At 38.1% G+C, this 22,822-nt stretch overlaps 2 protein-coding genes across 7 annotated transcripts in view; one reads left to right on the forward strand and one right to left on the reverse strand.

The window, feature by feature from the left end:
• Positions 1-3,057: 3,057 nt before the first annotated feature.
• MBLAC2 (metallo-beta-lactamase domain containing 2) lies at positions 3,058-22,203 on the reverse strand. Its single transcript, XM_003899915.5, has 2 exons — positions 21,269-22,203; positions 3,058-6,406 (listed from the first exon to the last, which is right to left on the reverse strand). The coding sequence occupies exons 1-2, from the start codon at positions 21,720-21,722 to the stop codon at positions 6,021-6,023; spliced, it is 840 nt and encodes a 279-aa protein (XP_003899964.1). The 5' UTR covers positions 21,723-22,203; the 3' UTR covers positions 3,058-6,020.
• The window catches only part of POLR3G (RNA polymerase III subunit G), a 41,950-nt gene continuing 40,486 nt past the window's right edge, over positions 21,359-22,822 (forward strand). For 4 of the 6 annotated variants that reach the window (XM_003899914.3, XM_031666292.1, XM_009208759.4 and 1 more), the window contains exon 1: positions 22,202-22,449. The gene's annotated coding sequence lies outside the window, so the exon portion shown is untranslated. Of the gene's footprint in view, positions 21,749-21,947; positions 22,060-22,201; positions 22,450-22,822 lie in introns of those variants that run through there. The other 2 variants (XM_009208757.3, XM_021939548.2) reach the window with 2 other exon arrangements.

The raw sequence follows: 22,822 nt of genomic DNA on the forward strand, positions 1-22,822 counted from the left end.
TACATGCATTCTTTGAACTACGTCAAAAGAGTCTGGGAATGGTGGGTCTTTACTTTTGTATACAGACTTTTTTTTTTTTTAGATAGTTTTGCTCTGTTGCCCAGGCTGGAATACAGTGGCGTGATCTTGGCTCACTGCAATCTCCATCTCCCGGGTTCAAGGGATTCTCATGTCTCAGCCACCCGAGTAGCTGGGATTACAGGCGCCCGCCACCACACCTTGCTAATTTATGTATTTTTGGTAGAGACAGGGTTTCACCACATTGGCCAAGCTGGTCTCGAACTCCTGACCTCTGGTGATCCACCCACCTGGGCCACCCAAAGTGCTGGGACTACAGGTGTGAACCACCATGCCAGGACTTTTGTTGTATATTAACCTTTGCCAAATTTCTCTTTTTTTCAATATAGGGCCCAAGTCTTAATAAAGTTTAGTCTCCTCAAAATAAAAATCCACTGTTTTACCTTTCTAACTAAAAATCCTCTAGCCTGGAGCAGATCTGAGTTTTGTGGGCCCTGAAGCGTATGGAATTTGGGGGCTCTGAGAGAACGAATACAAAAATAACTTACCTTTGCAAATTAAAAAAAAAAAAAAAAAAAAGACTTACCAGGCAGGGTGGCTCATGCCTATAAAATCCCAGCAATTTGGGAGGCCAAGGCAGGCAGATTGCTTGAACTCAGATTTCGAGGCCAGCCTGGGCAACATAGTGAAACCCCATCTCTACTAAAACTACAAAAACTAGCATGCCTGTAATCCCAGCTACTTGGGAGGCTGCAGCGGGAGGATCACCTGAGCTCCAGAGGTTGAGGCTGCAATGAGCTGTGATCAATCCACTGCACTACAGCCTGGGTGACAGAGTCAGACCCTGTTAAAGAACAAAAAAAAAGACCATTTTAACATATATCTCAGGCTCTTCTTGGGTTCTTGGAAGGGGCTCATCCAAGTGCAGTGGCCTGAAACTATAGCATACTTTACTTCATGGCAAATCTGTATTGACCCCCAATAGTCCCTGAAGTTGGGGAGAGAAAATTGCTTAATAGCGTAAGGATTTCGTGGTCTAAATCACAAACAAAATTTGAATGAAGAAGACCTTTAACCTCCCTCTCAGAGTCACCTAATATCAATTTCTAAGCTTTTTATGGGGTTTTGTGCTAGAGGATCTGTTCTTGGCTTTCCTCATCCCTGGCCTAGTTTTCAGCTTTCTTGGGTTTGTCAAATCAGTTTTCATTCATCCATCAGCTTTTTGGTGTCCAGAAATGTTGTTGCTGTTGTCTCCTTTGCCATTCTTGTTATTCCTGTGAGTTTATGCCATTAAAAAAAACCTCTTTCCTGTCATTTTATTAAGAGTTTTAGAAAAGAGCAGAGGGCAGTGTGTATACTCAAACTGCCCTTCTTAAGGCAAAGTCTGATGGTGCCAAATCATACTTCAAAATTGCCCCCCAAAGGTGCAGCACTTTATACTTCTGGCAGCACAGCATGAAATAGCCACTTACTCTTACCAGTACTCCATATTCTTAAAATTTACCAATCTGGTTAAACTATCTCATTTACTTTAATTTGTATTTCCCTGGTTACTAGTGAGGTTCAGTGTTATTTTATATGTTTATATATTTGTTTTTCCCCTTCTATGAGTAACCTGTTCATACAATTTACCCCCAACCCGTCTTTGTTGTTTTTTTTTTTTGGAAATGGAGTCTCACTCTGTCACTCAGGCTGGAGTACAGTGATGTGATCTCAGCTCACTGCAACCTCCGCCTCCTGGGTTCAAGCGATTCTCCTGCCTCAGCCTCCCAAGAAGCTGGGACTACAGGCATGCACCACCAGGCCTGGCTGATTTTTGTATTTTTAGTACAGATGGGGTTTCACCATGTTGGTCAGGCTGGTCTTGAACTCCTGACCTCATGATCCACCTGCCTCAGCCTCTCAAAGTGCTGGGATTACAGGCATGAGTCACCGTGCTTGGCCCAATTTACCCATTTTTTATAGTATGTAGTGAAGGGGATCAGAACATGCTGCCCCCAAATATGCCATTTTGGTATACTGAATATTTTGAACTGAAGGTAACTGAGAAAATGCAGATGCCCCCTTACTACCCAAAAGCAGGGCATACACTTCCCATGAGAGAGGTACCCTTCTCCACCATACCATAAAGAGGACATTTTTCTCACTGGAGATGAAGAGTTATGCCAAAATAAATCTGCATAAACAAACCTAAAGTAATCCTTATCTTCCATTGGTTTCTCCCATATATTTTCTGTTCACTTTCCCACAATTTACCACCCTTAGCCAAAACTCCACTTTTCTTTGTCTTGTCACATCTCCACAATTTGTCATTTTTTGTTGAAATGGTATATAAGTGCTCAGGCCTATCTGCTTCTATGGGTCATGAAGGCCTGTGTGTACACATAAAAATATTAACATTAAATGAAATTTGTATGCTTATGCTTTTCTCCTGTTAATCTGTCTTTTGTCAGTTTAATTCACAGCCACAGCTATAGAACTGAAGAGGGGAGAAGAAAGGTCTTTCCTCCCTTACAGTAGTTTATCTTTTGCTTACTGATTGGTAGGCATTCTTTATATTTGTTAAATTATGTTATACAAATTGTGATTTTTTAAAAATCTGTTTTTAACTTTATTTCATCTAAATTCTAAGACATTTACAATTTTGATGTAATTTTGCTTTTTGTGTCTATGTAAGGCAGATCTTCCCCATTCCAACGTGTTAAATATGATTTTCTTTTAATACATGTGTGGTTTTGATTTTCACATTTAGGTCTTTAACCCATTTGGAATTTACTTTTATAATGGCAGGGGCATTTTTCCCACATCAACAATGGTAACATTTATTGCACAGTCTATCTTTTACCCATTGATTTGAATTGTCATATTTCTTAATTACAAAAGGCTTATATGAGTATTTTTCTGTTTCTGGGTTCTCTATTCTTTCTCACAAATTTAGTGTCTTATTGACCATAAACTTCTCAAAACTGCACTTTGTACAGGAAATATCCTTGCAAGAAATTAAATGGAAACTTGCTAATGTTATAAAAATATCAATTATAGATTGAAATAAAATGACTACTTTAATATTTATTATACAAATGCTTAGTTACACTTATCTGAAAATTATAATAGGACAATTGGTGCATGTCACATTCATATTACTATCCATATAAGAACAAATACAGTCATTTAGTCAACTATATCAGGATAACACACAAGGTTTTTGTTTGTTTTAGGCTTCCCAGTTGAAAGAAAACATCAAGTAAGGAAATGAATTTCCAATGATTAAGCATTAACAATATAAATAATAAAATTACTTCTAAATGTCTTAACATTTTGACAACTTTGTATTATACTTACATACTAGTATTTCCAAAAATCGTAAGTTACAAGGGTCACTGTCAGGATGAAAATATATTTTGAAAAGCTTTTTAAAGATATGTTATTGTTATGCTTTAGCATCGTTTGATTTATTCTTGGCACATGTGGCATCTTGGAAAATAAAAATACACCTTGCCAATTTTCTGCTATTGTGCAGATACAAGAGAAAGAGAAGTGTGGGGCAGACAGACCTGTGTTCAGTTACCAGCTTTGTCCAAAATTGTGTTGTCTGAGGCTGGTCAATTACCTTTTGGTGCTGGGAGTAGGATTAAATTAAATAAAGCATATTTTAAATGTACAGCATGGGCACTCAATAAATGATACACTTTACCCAATTTATTCACATTGAAGTAATAGTAAAATATCACAGTTCCATGTTGTGGTACAATTCGAAAAACTGAAAAAATTGGGAAATTAAAAAAAAAATCAATGTGTTTTGAAAAATTGCACTTTTTATAAATAAATCCTTCAGCAGGTTTAAATATTTCCTAAGAAAACTTAGTGCCTACTATACCCTGATTTTTAAAAAAAGGCCTAAAATATGATAAAAATGATCAATGGTTAAGGACTTTTGGTTTTCCTTTGTGCTACTGATATAAAAATAATGGCTTTATTTAAGGCTTAGTAAGTGATTATTTGTAGTTGCCCTGAACCAAATCATTATTCTCAATGTTGCACTCAGTTGAAACAGACCTACTGCCTTGAATGACCATCATAGAGAAATGCCCATGATATCCTATTAATATAATTGAACCAATCATACCCTCCTTTTTGATTGAAGTAAAGGTTCATTTGGTGGCATGTGGCAGTTCAGCTTGTCTCCCATTAAGAATGACTCATATACACAATCACAAATCAATTTTTCTCATGCTAAATATCTGGTGTTTGGAATATATTGGATTCCTGAAAATTAAATTTATATTTTCACAAGGAATAGACTATTCTAGACTAGCAATGCTTATATCCCTGTTCTTGGATTGTTTTGTTTCCTACCCTGACCATCTAACAAGCTCATCCTTCCAAATTTGATTCAAAAACCCCTCCTTCAGTAAACTCTGCCTAACCAAAGTTCACACCCCTCCATTTATGTCCCTTACATGCACTTATAATGTACATTAACTTGCATATACTATTATTTATATTTTGTGTGCTTTCAACTTTTAGCTATAATGTCGTCTTTGACTTTTTTAAGCCTCCACAGTGTTTAGCGCTGTGCTACACATGTATATATGTGACTGTGTGTGTTTGCATGTGGGGTTGTGTTTGTGTATGTATATGTTTATGTGTGTGTGAGTTGAATGAATAAAAAACTAAAGAACCTGGGCATCTGTAGGGTAGAAAAGTTTCATAATTTTTCAGAAACCAAAATTGCTGGATCTTCCTAACATTAAAAAATCTGATTTCCAAAGTGATTTCAGTTTGGTTTTAGTTATGTCAGTAATAAAAAGGCAGTGGGAAAAAACTGTTTAAAACCCTTTATGAAATATTCTAAAAGGCCTTTTAACAAATTATTAAGAGCACCAAACTAAAACATTTTACTAAATAGTGGTATAACCTTTTCTATGACTTTACGAATGTAGACTTCTCTATTGAAGACAAAGAATACTGAACAGGAATAGGTGTTGTGAATCAGGATACAAAAGGCAATTCACTCTAAGTCAATAGCTAATGCACATTTTGCAATTAATTTAAAAATCCCTCTGTAGTACATATGCATGTTAAGTAAAAGAATAGTTGCAGATCTTCATAGTAGTTTTAATACTGTAAAACATAACACAATACTGAAGTCGCTATTTAACAGGAAAAATTTTGTTTATAATAGCTGTTAATATTAAAATAGGATATAATAATAAAAAATTATTCTCAATGTGTATATTTTCAAATTTGCCTGACAGTGTCCTTTTAAGAATCTGACAATTTGTAGTTAGATTACAGACATTTGCATTTCACTTTCATAATTGAAAATATTACTTACACAATAACAAACAACAACATATAGTAGCTTTATACTGAAGCACTCTGCAATTTATATTTAAAGCTTTGCAATAAAGCAAAATTCACTGTACTTTTCATAAGTTATATTACATGTCATGTATGCTATAATTACACAAAGAATAAATAAATGAAATGAAGCATAAAAAATTCAGGACGATAACAATGGAACGTTTTAGCTGTCATTCTCAGTGTTACTTCATATTAATTCTGATGTATTTTAAACCCAAGAATCTTTATCTTTAAATAATACACTAAAAATATCAAGTTTAAAGTATAAACATAATACTCTATATGCCTTTTTTCCTAGGTCATCTAGGAAATAAAACAAGACAAACAGAGGCAGGAGCAGTTCTTTCTCTTGCCACAGAATCTCTCTTTACTTCCCCATAAACCTTTATGTCATTTCTAGAGCATACATTACAAGATGACAGCTTTGGCAAAGTATAAGCGTATTAAATGGCTTCTTTCTTAGAAGAAAGAAAACAATTTAACAATTTTCTTTTTGGCTTATTCATTCTCAATCTTTCTCTGATATATAATAGTGGTATAAAAAGCACTTCATGAAATGCTCACTATTAATCAGTTAAATAGTACAGAATGAATTAATGTATGTAATTAATCAAAATATATTATCAGTATAGATACTACGGTGAGGTCCTAGAATTTGTTACACGTAGAGCTAAACTTGCAAGAGATCGCATGGCAAAAGTAGAAACTTTGTGACATATCCCAGCTTTTGAGATATAGTTAGAAGCCAATCGAAAAAGCCTTTCAGCACCAAAGGTATTGAAGTGCCCGGGAAGCACCTTCTCTACCAGACCTCTGTCCACTAATTCTATTAGACGTTCACAGGTCCCAACATAGTCACTTATCCTGCTGTATGGGAGCCAGTCAATCAGTGATCCATCATACACGACGTCTCCACTGAAGAGAATTTTTCGGTCTTTGTCATGTAAGCAAATACTGCCCCTGGAGTGACCAGGCATGTGCATAACAGTGAGCTGTCTGTCACCAAGGTTGATCACATCCCCTACAAATGGAAACAGAGTTTACAAATAAACATGTTGTATACTTGACTTAGCATTTAAAGCACAGAAGAGCATTGTATGCTTCCAAAGAAATTGGGAAGGATGACACTTTATTTCATAAATACTGTATTTCTTAATGATGATTTTAAAATAAACTGCCTATGGTTCATTCCTATTGTTTGCTAGACCAGTGTTTGCCAAAGCAAGTAATGTGGAACACTATTTCTACAGGCTATCATGAGACATAAATGAAAAGGAGGTAATTATGTGGTCAAATAATTTGAGGAACTCTCAGTTTAAAGAAAATTCAGCAGCTTTCTTTTCAGAAAGACTTCTTTGAGCTTTTATTATATGAATGTATACTGTGGATATACACAAAGTAGATATAGTTGTGCAATTTCTCAAACTTATTTGATCATGAAACTTTTAATTTTCAGAACATCTATGGTACCAGTATCCTGTTGACACAATTAATTAATGTTGCTCTAGGGAATTTTGTTGTATTTTGCCTCTTGTTGTATCACCCTGTCAGAATTAGGGCTTGAGGAATTGATATAAATGATGATGCTCTAATATGTGAGTAATAATCTCCATAATCTCTGACCCAGGAACCTCAAGTCTTCTGTCATAATACTTTAAACTCTGGCAGGCTAACTTGCAAATAGGGTTAAATCTCAGACTTCAGTTACCGACAGCAGAGAGGAAATGGAGCTACATGGGTGCAAAATTGCTCTGTTTCACTGGAATTACATTAGTATAAACTTGAAGTAAATCATGGTAAATTAAAAGATTCATACTGTAATCTCTAGTGCGAGCACATACACAAGAAAAAATTTAAAAATATATAGCTAAAAAATTAATAAAAGAATCAAAATGGTGTAATAACCAGGATTTGGTAAACATAAAAAGGCAGAGATTGTCAGACTGGATTAAAAATCACGATATATGCAGCCTACAAGAAAGAAACTATAAGGCCAAAAACACAAATAGGTTGAAAAGCTTAACCATATTAAATATTACTTTAAGAGAACTAGAGCAGCTATATTAATGTAAGACAAAATTGATTTTTACATGAAGAATATTACTAATTTTATGATAATATGCATTAAATCAATACATTGACAAATAACTATAAATGTACATGCACCTAAAATATCACCAAAAATACATGAAGCAAAAACAAACAGAAATAAAGAATAAACAATTCAACAATTATATTTGGAGAGTTCAACATTCTTCTCTGTGTAATTCATAAAATAAGTAAACAGAAAATCAAAAAGGATATGGAAGACCTGAACAACTCTATCAACCAACTTGACCTGACAAAAATAAAACACTTTACTCCAAAATAGCAAAGTACACATTCTTTTCAACTGCAGTTGAAATATTCAACAGGCTATAAAGCTAGGCCATAAAGCAAGAATAAATAAATGTAAAAGGAATAAAATCATACAAAGTATGTTCTCTTACTATAACATAATTAAATTACAAATAACAAAATGAACAGAAAATTGATAACGTGTAGTCTTTTTTTTTTTTTTTTTTTTTTCTGAGACAGAGTTTTGCTCTCTCGTCCTGGCTGGAGTGCAGTGGTGCAATCTTGGCTCGCTGCAACCTCCTGGCTTCCAGGTTCAAACAATTCTTGTGCCTCAGCCGGCTGAGTAGCTGGAATTACAGGCATGTGCCATCACGCCTGGCTAATTTTTATATTTTTAGTAGAGATGGAGTTTCACCATGTTGGCCAGGCTGGTTGCCATGTTGCCAAGGCTGGCCTCAAGTGATCCTCCCTCCCTGGCCTCCCAAAGTGCTGTATTACAGGCATGAGCTACCATGCCCAACCTTATTATGTGTTTTTAATAGGCAAAAAATAACAAATTAGGAAGAAAAAAATAAATATAGGCAATATTCAAATATATGTAAAGCAAACATCAAACTTCTATATAGTTTATGAATCAAAGGGAAATATAAAAATATTTTGAATGAATGAAAACAAAATCAAAACATATCCAAATGTATAGAATACAGCTGAAGCAGTACTTAAAAGAAAATTTATTGCTTTAAATACTTATTTTATAAAGGATTAAATGTTTAAAATCAATAATCAAATTACTATCTTAAGAAGTTAGGAAAAGAAGAGCAAATCAAACACAAAGTAAGTGTTAATGGAAATAATAAAGGACAGGGCAAAAATAAATGAATACAAATACCAACAAAGAAAAACAGATGAAACCAACAGTTATTTACTTGAAAACTACAACAAAATTGGTACACCTTTAGCTAGACAAATCAAGAAGAAATTAGAGAAGATACAATTTGCTAAAATAGGAATGAAAGAAGGAACATTACTATAGGCCCTGAAGAAATTAAAAGGAGAATAAGGGAATATTATGAACAATTTTAAGCCAACAGATTTGACAACTTACTTGAAATGAACATATTCTTAAAAAGAGACAAATTATCAAAAGTGATCCAAGAAGAAATGAAGTCTAAATAAAGGTATATCAAGCAAATAAATTGATTAACAATTTAAAGTTTCCCCATAAAGAAAAGTCTGGGCTCAAAGAAGACTTCATTGATCAATTCTGTCAATCATTTTAAAACAGGACAATTTCAACCCTAAATAATTTCAACCCATATAAAGACTTTCAGAATATAGATGAGAAATCTAACTCAGTTATTACCCCCATAAAAGCGAAAGACAATATATTAAAATAACAACAACATCAGGCCTGCTGCAGTGGCTCACTTGTGTAATCCCAGCACTTTGGCAACATGTGGGAGGATTGCTTGAGGCCAGGAGTTCGAGACCAGCCTGGGCAAAATAATGAGACTTCCGTTTCTATAAAAATTAATAATAATAATAATAATAATAATAATAAAAAGCCAGGCAGGGTGTTTTGTGCCTGTAGTCCCAGTTACTCAGGAAGCTGAGGTGGAAGGATTGCTTGAGCCCAGAAGTTTGAGGCTGCAGAGATCCATGATGGCACCATTGCACTCCGGCCTGAACAACAAAAGGAGACTCTTTCAAACAAAACAAAACAAAAGCCTATACACAAATATACCTAATGAATGCAGTCTTAAAATTATTGACAAAATATTGGCAAATCAAATCCAGCAACTTATAAATAGGAAAATGACAAAGTGGAGTTTATCCCAGAAATATTAAGTTTGGTTGAGCTAGTGAAAATAAATTAGTGTAATATACCGTATTAATAAAGGAGAAAGCCATATGATTATCTCAATAGATACATAAAAAGCATATGACAAACTCCAATTCTCATTCATGATAAAAACTTCCAGCAAACTAGGAATAGTTGGGGAAGGTCCTGAACTTGATAAAGGTCACTTATGAACACCTATAGGTAATACCTCTTTGAATAGAAAGTCTCCTAAGATAACAAGGCAAGGATGTCTGCTCTTACCATTTCTATTCAACATTATACTGAAGATCCTAGACAGTGTAATAAGCCAAGAAAAAGAAAGTAAGGTCACACAGATTAGAAAAGAAAAAGTAAATCTGTTTTTATTTAGACATAATCTTACGTACAGAAAATCCTACGTAAAGTAGGAAAAAGCTAGAGAACTAAAAAACAAGTTGAGGAATGTCACAGGATACAAGATCAACATACAAAGATAAACTATTTCTACATGCTACAAATTACTATCAAAAATGAATTTTAAAACATTTGACTCAAAATAGCATCAAAAAGAGTAAAATACTTGAGAAAAAATTTGGCAAAAGATGTTTTGTAATATATGAACACTGTATAATGAAAACTACAAAAACACTGTCAAGAGAAATTAAAGAAGACCTAAATAAAAGGAGAGATAGGCTATGCTTACTGACTGTCTCAATATCACTAAGACTCAATATTGCTATGATGGTAATGTAACCCAATTTTTCCAATAGCTACAGTGCCTAAGAAAACTTTCTGCAATGACTGAAATACTGGTTCTCAATACTGTTCAGTATGGTGTGGCTAACGGTGCTTGAAATAAAGCTAGTACAATTAAGGAATTAAAATTTTAATTCTAACCAATCTTAATTATTTTTTTAAAGAGATGGAATCTCTGTCACTCAGGCTGAAGTGCAATGGCCTGCTTATAGCTCACTGTAACCCCTGAACACCTGGGCTCAAGGGATCCTTCCAAGTAGCTGGGACTACAGGTATATGACACCAGCCTAGCTAACTTAACAACTTTTTTTTAGAGACAAGATCTCACTTTGTTACGTAGGCTAGTCTTATACTCCTGGCCTTAAATGATCCTCCATCCTCAGTCTCCTAAGTAGCTGGGATTACAGGTGAGCCACCACATCTGGTAATCTTAATTTAAATTTGCTAGTCATACATGGCTAGTGGCTACTGTAATGACCAGTAAAAATTCAACATAATCTCAATCAAAATCTTGATCTTTTTTCGAAGAAACTGAAAGTCTGACTCTAAATTTCACATGGAAATGTAGCACAATTTGCAACTGCAAAAATATGGAACCATCTTAATGTCCATCAATCAACAATAAAATGTGATACATACACACACACACACACACACACACACACACATATACACACCACAGAATACTACTCAGCCATAAAAAGGAATGAAATAATGGCATTCATAGCAACCTGGATGAAATTGGAGACTATTACTCTAAGTGAAGGAACTCAAGATTGAAAAATTAAACATCATATGTTCTCACTCATTATGTGGGAGCTAAGCTATGAGGGCGCAAAGGCAAAAGAATGATACACTGACGTTTGGGGGCTTGGGGAAAAGGGTGTGGGGTGGTGAGGGATAAAAGACTACACATTGGTTCAAGACCAGGTTGGTCAACATGGTGAAATCCTGTCTCTACTAAATACACAAAAATTAGTTGGGCGTGGTGGCGGGCACCTGTAATCCCAGCTACTTGGGAAGCTGAGGCAGAAGAATCGCTTGAACCCAGGAGGTGGAGGTTGTAATGAGCCAAGATCATGCCATTGCACTCCAGTCTGGGCAACAAGAGCGAAACTTCGTCTCAAAAAAAAAAAAAAAAAGACTACACATTGGGTACGGTGTATGCCGCTCGGTAATGGGCACACCAAAATCTCAGAAATCACCATTAAAGAACTTATTCATGTAACCAAACACCCACTTGCTCCTCCAAAAACCAATTGAAATAAAATTTTTTTTTAAAAGAAAAAGATTTGGAAAAATTGGAACCCTTACACACTGTAGCTAGGAATATAAAATGGTATAATCACTTTGAGAACCAGTTTGGCACTTTCTTAAAAAATTAACGTACATTTACAATATGACCCAGGAATTCTGTTCGTAGGTGTCTACTAAGGGAAATGAAAATATGCATCCACACAAAGACTTGTATGGGAATGTTCATGGCAGTATTATTCATAGCAGTCCCAAACTGGAAAGATTTAAATTACCTTTAATAGGTGAAGAGATACATAAAATGCTATATTCACACAATGGAATATTTATCAGAAATAGAAAGGAATGAATTATTAATAGATGCCACAATATGGATGAATATCCAAAAGAAGCCAAAAAAGACTCTATCTATCTATCTATCTATCTATCTATCTATCTATCTATCTATCTATGGCATGATTGTATTTATAGAAAATTTTCAGAAAATCAAAACTACAGCAACACAAAACAGATCAGTGAGGCCAGGGGTGGGAGTAGGTGACTGAAAAAAAAAAAGCAGGAGGAAACTTTCAGGGTTAACAGAAGTGTTCTTGAACTAAATTGTGGTTATAGTTGCATGTATGAATATATTTCCTAAAATTCATCAAACCATACACTTAAAATGGGTATATTTATGGTGTGTAAATATACCTTAATAAAGCTGTTAAAAAGATTTAAGTGGAAACAATCCAAATGTACATCAATGGATAAATGGGTATTAAAATATGATACATATTCATAAAATGAAATACTATTTGGTAATAAAAATAAATGAAGTACTGATTCACCCTTCAACATGGATAAACCTTGAAATCATAATGCTAAGTGAAGGCAATTGTGAAGGTCCACACGTTGTATTTTTCCACTTTAATGAAATGTCCAGAATAGACAAATCTGGGGTGGGGATAGGGGGCTGGGGATGTTGAGGGGGATGATGGCTAAAAGAAGGGGCTATTTGTTTCAGAGGTAAGAAAAATATTCTCAAATTGACTGCAATGGATGTACAACTGAAAAGATTAAAACCACTGAATTATACATGTTAAATGGGTGAATTTTATGGTATATGAATTATATCTAATTCATAAAAAGCTATTAAAAGGGATATAATAGAACTGAATGCAAAAAATTCAGTAATTTTAAAGATAAGCATAATGCTTCAAATACATTTTCTGAATATGCTGGTACTTCTGGCTTTTGCTTTATAAGCCCAGGGATTCACATTATTTCTTTTCTGAATTTAGGAGTAAAGAAATTCCTTGTTATTTGGTAATCATTAGTACTTAAATAAGATGATTTAAAACGGACTGAATTTTTTGCAGGGGGGGCAGGTAGAAAGGACTAAAATTTTACAGTACATAGTGAGAAATGGAAAACAGTTTGGTTAGAATTTCATTTTAAAGTTTTACTAAATTTAATCAGTAGAGAGTCTCTTTGGTAGTTTGCTAATCTACCGTGGCCACAGTTCCTAGTGAGATGAAATGTAATAATATTATGCCCTGTAAAGTGCTATTTTCTTCTCATACAGAAGGTCCTTTGGGCAAAAGTCAAGAGCCTTAACAATTTTCCAAACGGCCTTTCTTAATACTTTGAATTCCCAATTATTTGCTTTTGAAGAGCCATTTGTGTCATTATCTGTATCATTTTCCCCTTCCATTGTGAACTGATCTGTCTCTACAACAGTACTGCTCAAAGCATGATCTGAAGACCAGTAGCAGCAGCAGCAGTAGCAGCTTTCCAGGTGTTTTTCATGCATGCAGTAGTTTGAAAAACAAATCTAATCCAGACTTCTAGAATTTGCCTGTGATAACGGTCAGGCATAAGCAGGGCAGGAGAGGGATCTCCGCAACCCCACACACACATCAGCAATGTCAGGTGATGGTCAGGTGATTGCTGAAACTCTCTCTCAATCAGCTGCAGCTCATGCCAGGGTAAAGCAGTCTCCCAATAGACAGAAACACCTGAAACTGGTGATCAGCATCTTCCCAATAAGATTTTAAGAGGTGGGTGAGTGGGCTCAAGCATGTGCATTAAGAGGCAAAACGGCATTTAACTGGTATGTGACCTTCCAGGGACATTCAACTGGTAAGGGAAGAATGCCTCAAGTGAATATGTATAAAACTCCAGTAAACACATTGCGCGCGCTCACCTCCCAAGCACTGGCAGGCCACTGCACATGCAGAAAGCCCACCCCAAGGGAAGAATTAGGGGAGAAGAGATGCAAGACCCCAGAAGTATGAGAACATATAAAACCCCAAAGCAAAAAGTCAAACTGCGCACTTGATCTCTCAAGTTGCCCGCCTGGCCTTCTTCCAAGTGTACTTCCTTTCATTACTGCTCTAAAGCTTTTTAATAAACCTTCGCTCCTGCTCTAAAACTTGCCTCGGTCTCTCCTTCTGCCTTCTGCCCCTCAGTCGAAGTCTTTCTTCTGGGGAGGCAAGAAGTGAGATTGCTGCAGACCCATATAGATTCACTGCTGGTAACAATAAGAATCACCTGTAATACATGTTAAACACACACGTTTCTAGACCCACTCCAAAGTTTCTGAATTAATCTTTTGGGGAAGAGTCTGACATCTGTATGCTGAACAAACAACCAAGGTGATTATGGGAAAGAAAGTCTGGGAAGCAAGGAACTATGCTAGTAGTTTTCAAACTTTAGTGTGCATCAGAATTCCCTGTAATGCTTGTTAAAACACAGACTGCTGGGCCCCACCCCCAATTACTGCACTGATAAGACTAGTGCCCGAGAATCTACATTTCTAACAAGCTCCCAGGCAACACTAAAGCTGTTGGTGAGGACCATGCTTTGAGAACTACTGCTCAGGCAGCATTGCCTCTTCAGTTATGACAACATGTAAAGAAGGATGAAGTAAAATACTGCATAGCCATAACTGCACTATACAATGCTATGCAATGTAATTCTATAAAATAATATATCTCACAAATTATGGTATGCAGAACTTCTGCATCAGAATCACCTGGGGACTGTTAAAGGATTCCTTTGTCACACACAAGCCCTACAGCATCCAAACTTAGGTGTTAAAGCCTAGAACTTGCTATTTTTAACAAGCTCCTGCATACCAAAGATCTAGAACCACTGTCATCATGCCTAAATGACTTTTCTAATGGATGATGCCAAGCACTGTATAATCATAGGGCTAAATTCTCTGAAAGAATTTTTGTCCTGATGGTACTGCCAGGACACAAGAGCAAAAAGCCAGCTGGCATCTGTCCTGGGTAGCTGAAATCTACGTCAGGGCAGAGCCTCGTTTGCTGCTTCATCTACCCATTTTGTCTTGTCTGAATCCCAGTAGTGACATTAAGATGGTTTCGGACACTTCCAGAGTTCCTCACATTCCAGTCATAAGGGACCAGAATTCCTTTATAGGATAATCAGTCCAGATTTAAGGCACCTCTAGTGATTACAAACCACTACCATTTCCTGTATGACTGGCAGGTAAGGCAAATAAATTATTGCTAAGTTGATTTAGTAATAGAGCTACTGGAGACCAGCTGTTTAATAAACGTAGAGAAAGGTTAAATGTAAGAGAAGACTGATCCTAAAAAGAAGCTACAGAGAATGACCAATTCAGGGACAGAATCATATTGATCTTTGGTTATATCCAGGTGATATTAAAATATTTAGCAATAGATAAAATGTAAGTACCCGCCCATCAAAATAGATACCAACTATAAGCAACCAATAAGGCCATGGTTGCTGAATATCATTAGTTCTACCATTATCCTGTGGCTTTAAAAATGCTTTCAATATACTGATAATGCTCACACATAGAATTTCATGAGCACCTCTCTTACAAGAACCAGAAATGCCTATGAAGTGTATCATAAACACTCAAGCACACACATACACAAAATCCTTCCAACTTCATCCTGATTTAATTGTCCAGATTCCAGTCCTTCTAGACTTCTCTTATACCCTCTTCCAACACGGCATCCTCTATCTTTTAAAATTTCAGTTTATACACAAAAATATATATGTGCATATTTCAAATAAAATATTTCAGAGGGGCTTAAAATGTATTTCAGTGGGGCTTAAAATGTAAGAAAAAAATTTACTTGCCCCATTTTTGCTCTATCTCCAATCTTGCTTCCATGATGCACCCACTTTTAACAATCTCAGCTATTTCTTCTGGTAGTTACCTCTCCCAGATATAGTTATCTCTAAATAACGGTTATACTCCATTTCCATATTTATCAATTGGGTATACTCTGATTTTATGCATGTATTATTTCTTGGTTTTAAAATTTTGTTAGCCATTGACTTCACTGTGAAATAGGATTTTTAGTTCTCTTTACTCCCCACTCTCCACATACCATCACATCCCCCTGAGAAAGAATTATGATTCAAGTGCTCTGATCTGGACCCTCTAAGTCTGGGATACTATCATTATTAGAGTGTCATCTGTTGCATCTTCCTGATGCTTTCTTTTGAATTATATTTCCTGTTTACTATATTACTTCTTTCTTGGTTCACTCCCTTATTTTGAAGGGGCATATCCTAGTAGCTTTCTAAGTAACAGTATGTGGGAAATAATTTGAGAACTTGATTAATAGTGGGATATCGAATTCTAGATTGGAAATCATTTTCATTCAAATTGGAAGGCAAGATTTCTTCTTTGCTAGCTCCAAAACCATTCTATTCTGAGTACATTACTCTTTTGTTTACATTTCTTAAAGCTTGTAAAATCTTCTTTGATCTCAGTGTTCTGAAATTTTACAGTAACATGCTTGGGTTTGGATGTGTTTTCATCTATTGTCCTGTGAATTCTGTGGGCCCTTTCAATCTGGAAAATTTATATCCTTTAATTGTGTGATATATTACTGGATTACCTCTACTATTTTTTTTTTCTTTTTCTTTGAGACAGAATCTAGCTCTGTTGCCCACGCGGGAGTGCAATGGCACGATCTCGGCTCACTGCAACTCTCCCTCCAGGGTTCAGGGGATTCTCCTGTCTTAGCCTCCCGAGTAGCTGGGATTAGAGGCATGCACTATCACACCCAGCTAATTTTTGTATTTTTAGTAGAGATGGGGTTTCACCATCTTGGCCAGGCTGAACTCCCGACCTCAGATGATCCGCCCTCCTCGGCCTTTCAAATTGTTGCGATTACAGGCATGAGTCACTGCACTCGGCTGCCCTACTATTTCTTTTCTTTCACTGTCTCTATCCTCTCTCTGCATCCATTATTCTAAGGCTGGATTTTCCAAACTGATCCTCCTACTTATTTTAGTCTTTTTCTCTCCTGGTTTCTATTTTCCTTTATTGCTCTTTAGTAAGTTTTTCAACTTTATCTTCCAGACCTACTGCTGCGTAATTTCTGATTTTTTAAATTCCAAGAGCTTTTTTTTTGGTGAATATTGTTCTACTATTTATTTTTAAAGCATCCTTATTGACTCTTAGGTATCTTGAATGCAATAGCTTGTCTTATCCCCTGATGATATTGATGATAGTTCCCCACTCTCGAATTGCTTTATGCTGTTTAATAGTTGATCTCATGTTAGAGAATTTTCTCAGATTTTTTAAATAATGCTTGGTTGCCTATTTAAGAGTTCGGGGGCATGAGTAAAAATGGCTATTGTCAAAAAGACAGAAAATAACAGATGCTGACAAGGATGTGGAGAAAGGGGAATGCTTGTACATTGTTAGTGGGGATGTAAATTAGTACAGCAACTATTGAAAATAGTATGAAGGTTCCTCAACAAACTGAAAATAGAACTACCATATGACCCAGCAATCCCACTGCTGGGTATATACATCCAAAAGAAAGGAAATCAGAATACTAAAGAGATAACTGCATTCCCATGTTTATTGCAGCAATATTTACAATAGCCAAGATGTGGAATCAACCTAACTGTCCATCAGCAGATGAATGGATAAAGACAGTGTGGGACAATATACACAGTGGAGTTATTCACTCATAAAAAATAATGAAATTCTGTCACTTGCAGCAACACGGATGGAACTGGAGGGCATTACGTTAAGTGAAATAAGCCAGGCACAAAATGACAAATACCTCATGTTCACACTCATATGTGGGAGGTAGTGCTAGTATGGTGGTTACCAGAGGCTGGAAAGGGTGGGGGAAGGGAATGAAGAGATTGGTTAATGGGTACAAAAATACAATTAGATAAAATAAATAAGTTCTAGCGTTTGATAGACTAGAGTTAATAAGGATTTACTGTATGTTTAAAAATAGCTAGAAGATTTGGAATGTTTCTGACACAAAGAAATCATAAATGTTTGAAGGGTGGTGGATATTCTAAATAACCTGATTTGATCATTACATTGTATGCATTTATCAAAATATCACACGTACCTCACAAGTAATTACAACTATTAGGTATCAATTTAAAAAAAGAAGGGGGGACAAGAAGGCTGCTTGCAGCACATGCATGGGGCCTGGTAACTGAGGCTTCACAGTAGAGAAAGAGGCCAGGATTTCTTAGGTATTCTTCTACATTGGTATCTTCGTCTTTCCTCTAGGAGGCAGATTCCCTAGATAACATTTTTCTAATTTCCTACCTGGGTGGGGAAAGGCCTGGCTCTCATCCTTCTGGGAAACTAGTAGGATGGACACACACACACACAAACACACTCTTTCTTTCTCCTGTTTTCCATACTGAGCCCTTAAGCTCAATAGTAATTTGGCATCCTTCAATCAAGAAACTCCTTTGTTTTACTATCCCTAGAGAATAAACTAATTGGATGGGAGAGGGAGGGGCATTCACTAGAGTTTTAAGAGCTTCTTAAAAGGTTTTCAAGAAATTCTACTTACTCTTCTTCCGTTTGCTGCCACTGAGGTACTGCCTATTGCTAATTCCTGTGTTTTTTAAGGCTTCTGCGGTGGAAACTGAATTGGCTCTTAATTTCCCTTTGCTGGCATAGTATAAAACTGTTAACTTAGTCACCACATCTACTTTCTAGCATCCGAAACAGTTCCCCCAGCCAATGGGGATTTACATTTAAATCACGGTTTCTTTACAGTACATTAATGGTGCTTCGGAAGAGAGCCAAATTAGATGTGTCTGTTCAATTCACCACCTTCCTACAACCTGTTTTAGCCTCTGCAAATGACTTAAGTCCGCCTGAAATCACGCCTCTGAGATATCTTGGTGACACTGGGCATATGGTTTAAACATGTATGTAATAGGGATCACAATGCCAGAACTTTGTATCCGTGAAAAATGGGCAAAATGATGTATGCCCACTCAAGAGGTATGTGCTATGTCAATTTAGGGTCTACTGCTATCTTAGAGGAAGATAACCATTTCACTATTAATAAGGCGAGTTGCTTTTTCATCCAGATAATGCACTGGATTATATGGCTGTTCTCTCCTTGTCCCTCATTTACAAGTTGGCTTTTGGGTTAGAGATACAGTGCACAGATTTTTGCTTCTCCATGACAAGCAATCATCAATTCATTAAAGGAAATGTAATAAATGATTTCAGCTCCTTGCATTCTACCAAAGCAATGAATACTTTATGCTGCTCATGTGTGTAACTGTATACAAATTTTTAATACAAATATTTTATGTATCCTCCCAGGCATCTGGATTATGTTAACAGCAAGTTAGCAGGCCACATCATTCAGAAGATATGGGAAATTAATATTCTTGAGAAGAGAGGAAAGTAGACACTGCTTGAGAGGGTGGGGCATCCAGCTCCTCATGAAAAACAACTTTTGATAACACAGTACTATCACCTTCAAAGTGTCTGGTAAACATTAAGCTTTCTTTTCACCCTTTTAAAGGCTTAAAGTACCACACAAGTAGTTTGCAGGCCCCTTTCAGCTCCCAAAATGTTAGGATTCTACCATCAACTGGAAACCTGGGTTCTAGTCCCAGCTCTTTCCGAGATGGGCGATGTGACCTCTTGCATGATACTCAGGCCTACATGGGTTCTTTCTTCATCTATAAAACAATCCCTATCATTCTTTCACCTTTGATTTCCCATTGCTGATACAGAATCAAAAGTCAATTTCAAAAGTAATTTATTCTTTTCAATAATTTAAGTATATTTTAATACTAATGTAAACATTTTTGGTCCGGGTGTCAGAATTTAGTCTGAATACCCATCAACTGCATGGAAATCTTACCCCTAAAAGTACCCATTTTTGTCAAGAAATACAGTAATTAGGTGTGACTTTCATGTAAATTAAAATTTAATGTACATGTACTTTCATCTCATATTGTCAGATAATGTAAGACTCCCATCTAAACCAGTTTTTTTTTTTTTTTTTTAAATTTTAGATTTAAAACTTTAATGAAGACTTTTGTTGGGTGGGGTTGAGGTACAGAATCTTGCAATTTTTTTTTTTTTAGCACCGATAAGTAGTACAATATAATACTGCAATTTTTAAAATATCTCAAATGAGTAAGATGTCATCTGTGAGATAAACTGATTTTTGTAAAATATTTCATTATTTGCCATATTGTTTGGTCATAAAGTGAGCTTCACTATACTGCAGCAACTGGCTTTTTCTACTATATAGACGCATGTTTTAATAAACCAAATTGGTAATTAAAATGGTCTCACACTAAAGGAAAGAAGGGGCCTTTCACATTCTACTCAGAATTATCATCATATATTTATGAGGTAGGATTTATGTACGTTCTGCATGCCTTGATCTATTGTGCCTAGATTCATATCCTAGCTTTTATCATGATCTGTCTCAGGCAAGCCATTTAACTGGGAGGTCAGTGGCCTCACTTTAAATGTGTTGTGAGGATAAAATGAAATCAAAAGTATACTAAAAAGAAAATAGAAAACTAATATACCAAATATTGCTGATGTGGCAAATTAGCTCAATTATTTAAGTCCTTGCGTAGGGAAATGGGCTGAGGCCCTAATCTATTTATTTTCATTCCATGAATTTCTCTCTGAATTCCATATTTGTCTTTCACAGAGCCAAAGAGGACCATGGCTACCTATGCATTAGTACACATAATTTACTTCTACCGAAAATTACTTCCTTATTGATCTTTCTCAGGCTTTGCTTTCAGCCGGACCAGATATCTGTCATAAAGTTAGACTCAGACATATTCTACGTTTATGATTACTATTAAGCTTTTGCAATCGTGAGTCAACATCAAGAACAGAAACCTATCTGAGAGGTTTCCAATCGCATTAGCGGATTGGAATCGCTGGTCTGATGACTTTCTAAGGCTACAGGTGGGAACTGCCCATACCCGGTGGTGACCAAGCTGATGAAGTCTGCAGTTCTCAAAAGCACAGATCATGACATGCACTCCCCGTGGGGCGTCATTCCTTAAAAGTCTACTCACTACGAAAGCTCCTGGAAATGTCGGGTAGGTGCTTAGGGAAAGAATAAGAAATCCCTAGTCAGTCACAAGTCTCTGTAGTGTTACTACTACAGCCGACTCAGGAAACTGGCTAGGGAGGGGTAGTGCCGGCTTTCAAAGAAGTACTCAGAATTGCTACACAGTGCCAGAGCTGGCCTCTGGCAGGGAAGGCTGTGATGGCTTTGGCTCTGGTCAAGTAGGTTTTTACTTAGGGAAGGGTGTAACAGAAGTGGTTCTGCGAGGTGCCAAAATAACCCCCTTTATGGCCACGCAAGTCTGCAACATGCGGCACTCGTACAGTCTCTTCCCAATACCCTCCCTTAACGAGAGCGCGCGCCCGCGGGGGCCCATTACCATCCTGCAGGATGAGGGTGGGCTGCACCGCCTGTACCCGGAACTGTCTGGCCCTCCAGCCGGGGCTGGGCGCCCGCACCACCTCGCTATCGGAGAGCCAGGTCACGGTCTCAAAGTTGTCCCCGCGAGCCAGCGCCTCGGCCTCGGCGTGGTGCACGGCCACCCGGTCGAACTGGTAGAGGCCGCCGGAGTGGTCGAAGTGCACGTGGGTGGCCACGGCAAGCAGCGGCCGGCGCGCCGCGTCCTCTTTGGCCCCGCGGTCCTGCAAGAGGCCGGAAGAGTACAGGTACTCCGGCAGGCTGCGCAGCCCCAGGCCTGTATCGATCACCACGTCCTGCTCGGAGCCGCGCACCAGCCAGATGTTGGCACGGTTGCCCGACTCGTAGAAGCGTTCTTGAATCCAGAAGATACCATCGCCTAGAGACTTGTGGGCGTACCACTCGAGCGCCGACATGCTGGGCAGGGATGCAGCCAGGCGGGGTGAGTGTGGGCGTGCGAGTCTCCCACAGGCTGTGTAGACACCGGGCGCTGCGGCTGTGTGGAGCCGTCTGCCTGCAGCCAGGGAGGAGGCGTTGAGTGAGGCGGGGCCGGGGGATGCGGGAGTCAGAACAGGAGGAGGAAGGACGCAGACCGACGCTGCCAGTAGCGTGCGCTCTCGCACCCTCCCGCCAGGTCGGCAGCAAGCAGAGACTGCGCCACCAGCACGGGGGCGCAGGAGCTACCGCAGCCTCGGCAGGCGCACCACGAGGGAGCTGTAACGCAGGGACCACTGCAGCAGAATGGAGACTCAGGTGGCGACCCTTTCGCCACCCCGGGCGTGTGACAGCAGAGGCCCGGAGCAAGGGTGGGAAGCGCTAGGACCGCCCACCCACTGGCTCCCCACGGCGCGCACTCCTAGCTGGCGCGGAAAGTGTGGGGCCTAGCAGGTTGTACGGAGACTACGGAGCCTGCCAAGGGCAAAAAAGCTCTTTGCCGAGGGGGTGGGGCCTGCCTAGGGAGTGGGCGGGGCTAGTTGGTAGGGCTCACGCCGCGGTCCTGGGGCCGCGTGGAGGGCGGTGCGAGTTTCTCCTGAGGTGGAACGAACGGCACTCGAGCGCCGGTGTTCTCTGCCAGCACCCCTTACTTGCCGGCCGGCGCTTCGGCTGCAGAGTTTTGCCCAAGCTTCGAGACTTAGGGAACAGGTAACCGAGGAAGCAATCGAAGACTTGGGAGGGGTGGTGAGGGTAGAGGGGAGTTAAAGGGGCATGTGGAGAAGTTGTGGGGGAAGTCGGGGGTAGAGATTCATTAAAGCGCCTCTGGGTTGAGGGGTGTTTGGAGATAGCTTGGTACTTCCCCTCCTTGTCCTGCTCCCTTCAGAATTTTTTTAAGTCGAATTTCCAGATCTTACCCAGTCTCCACTCCTGGGACTGTTTGCAGTGAGTTAGGAGGGTATTTATGCTCTTACTGATAGTAGGTTATTTTCCGAATCCAGTGACTTTATGATTTGTTGAGGCACTAGTCATTGCCGCAAATTGCAGCTAAGGACCGACTGTTCAGTATCTGTTTTCGTAACTG

Source organism: Papio anubis, chromosome 5 (assembly GCF_008728515.1).
Source record: "Papio anubis isolate 15944 chromosome 5, Panubis1.0, whole genome shotgun sequence".
NCBI classification, from domain to species: Eukaryota; Metazoa; Chordata; class Mammalia; order Primates; family Cercopithecidae; genus Papio; species Papio anubis.

Bases quoted from the DNA above. Each gene is read 5' to 3' on its own strand.
- MBLAC2 (XM_003899915.5), bottom strand. From the start codon at position 21,722: ATGTCGGCGCTCGAGTGGTACGCCCACAAGTCTCTAGGCGATGGTATC. The intron at 6,407-21,268 runs GTAATGGGCCCC...TTCCATTTGTAG, and splicing joins CACCCTCATCCTGCAGGATG to GGGATGTGATCAACCTTGGT.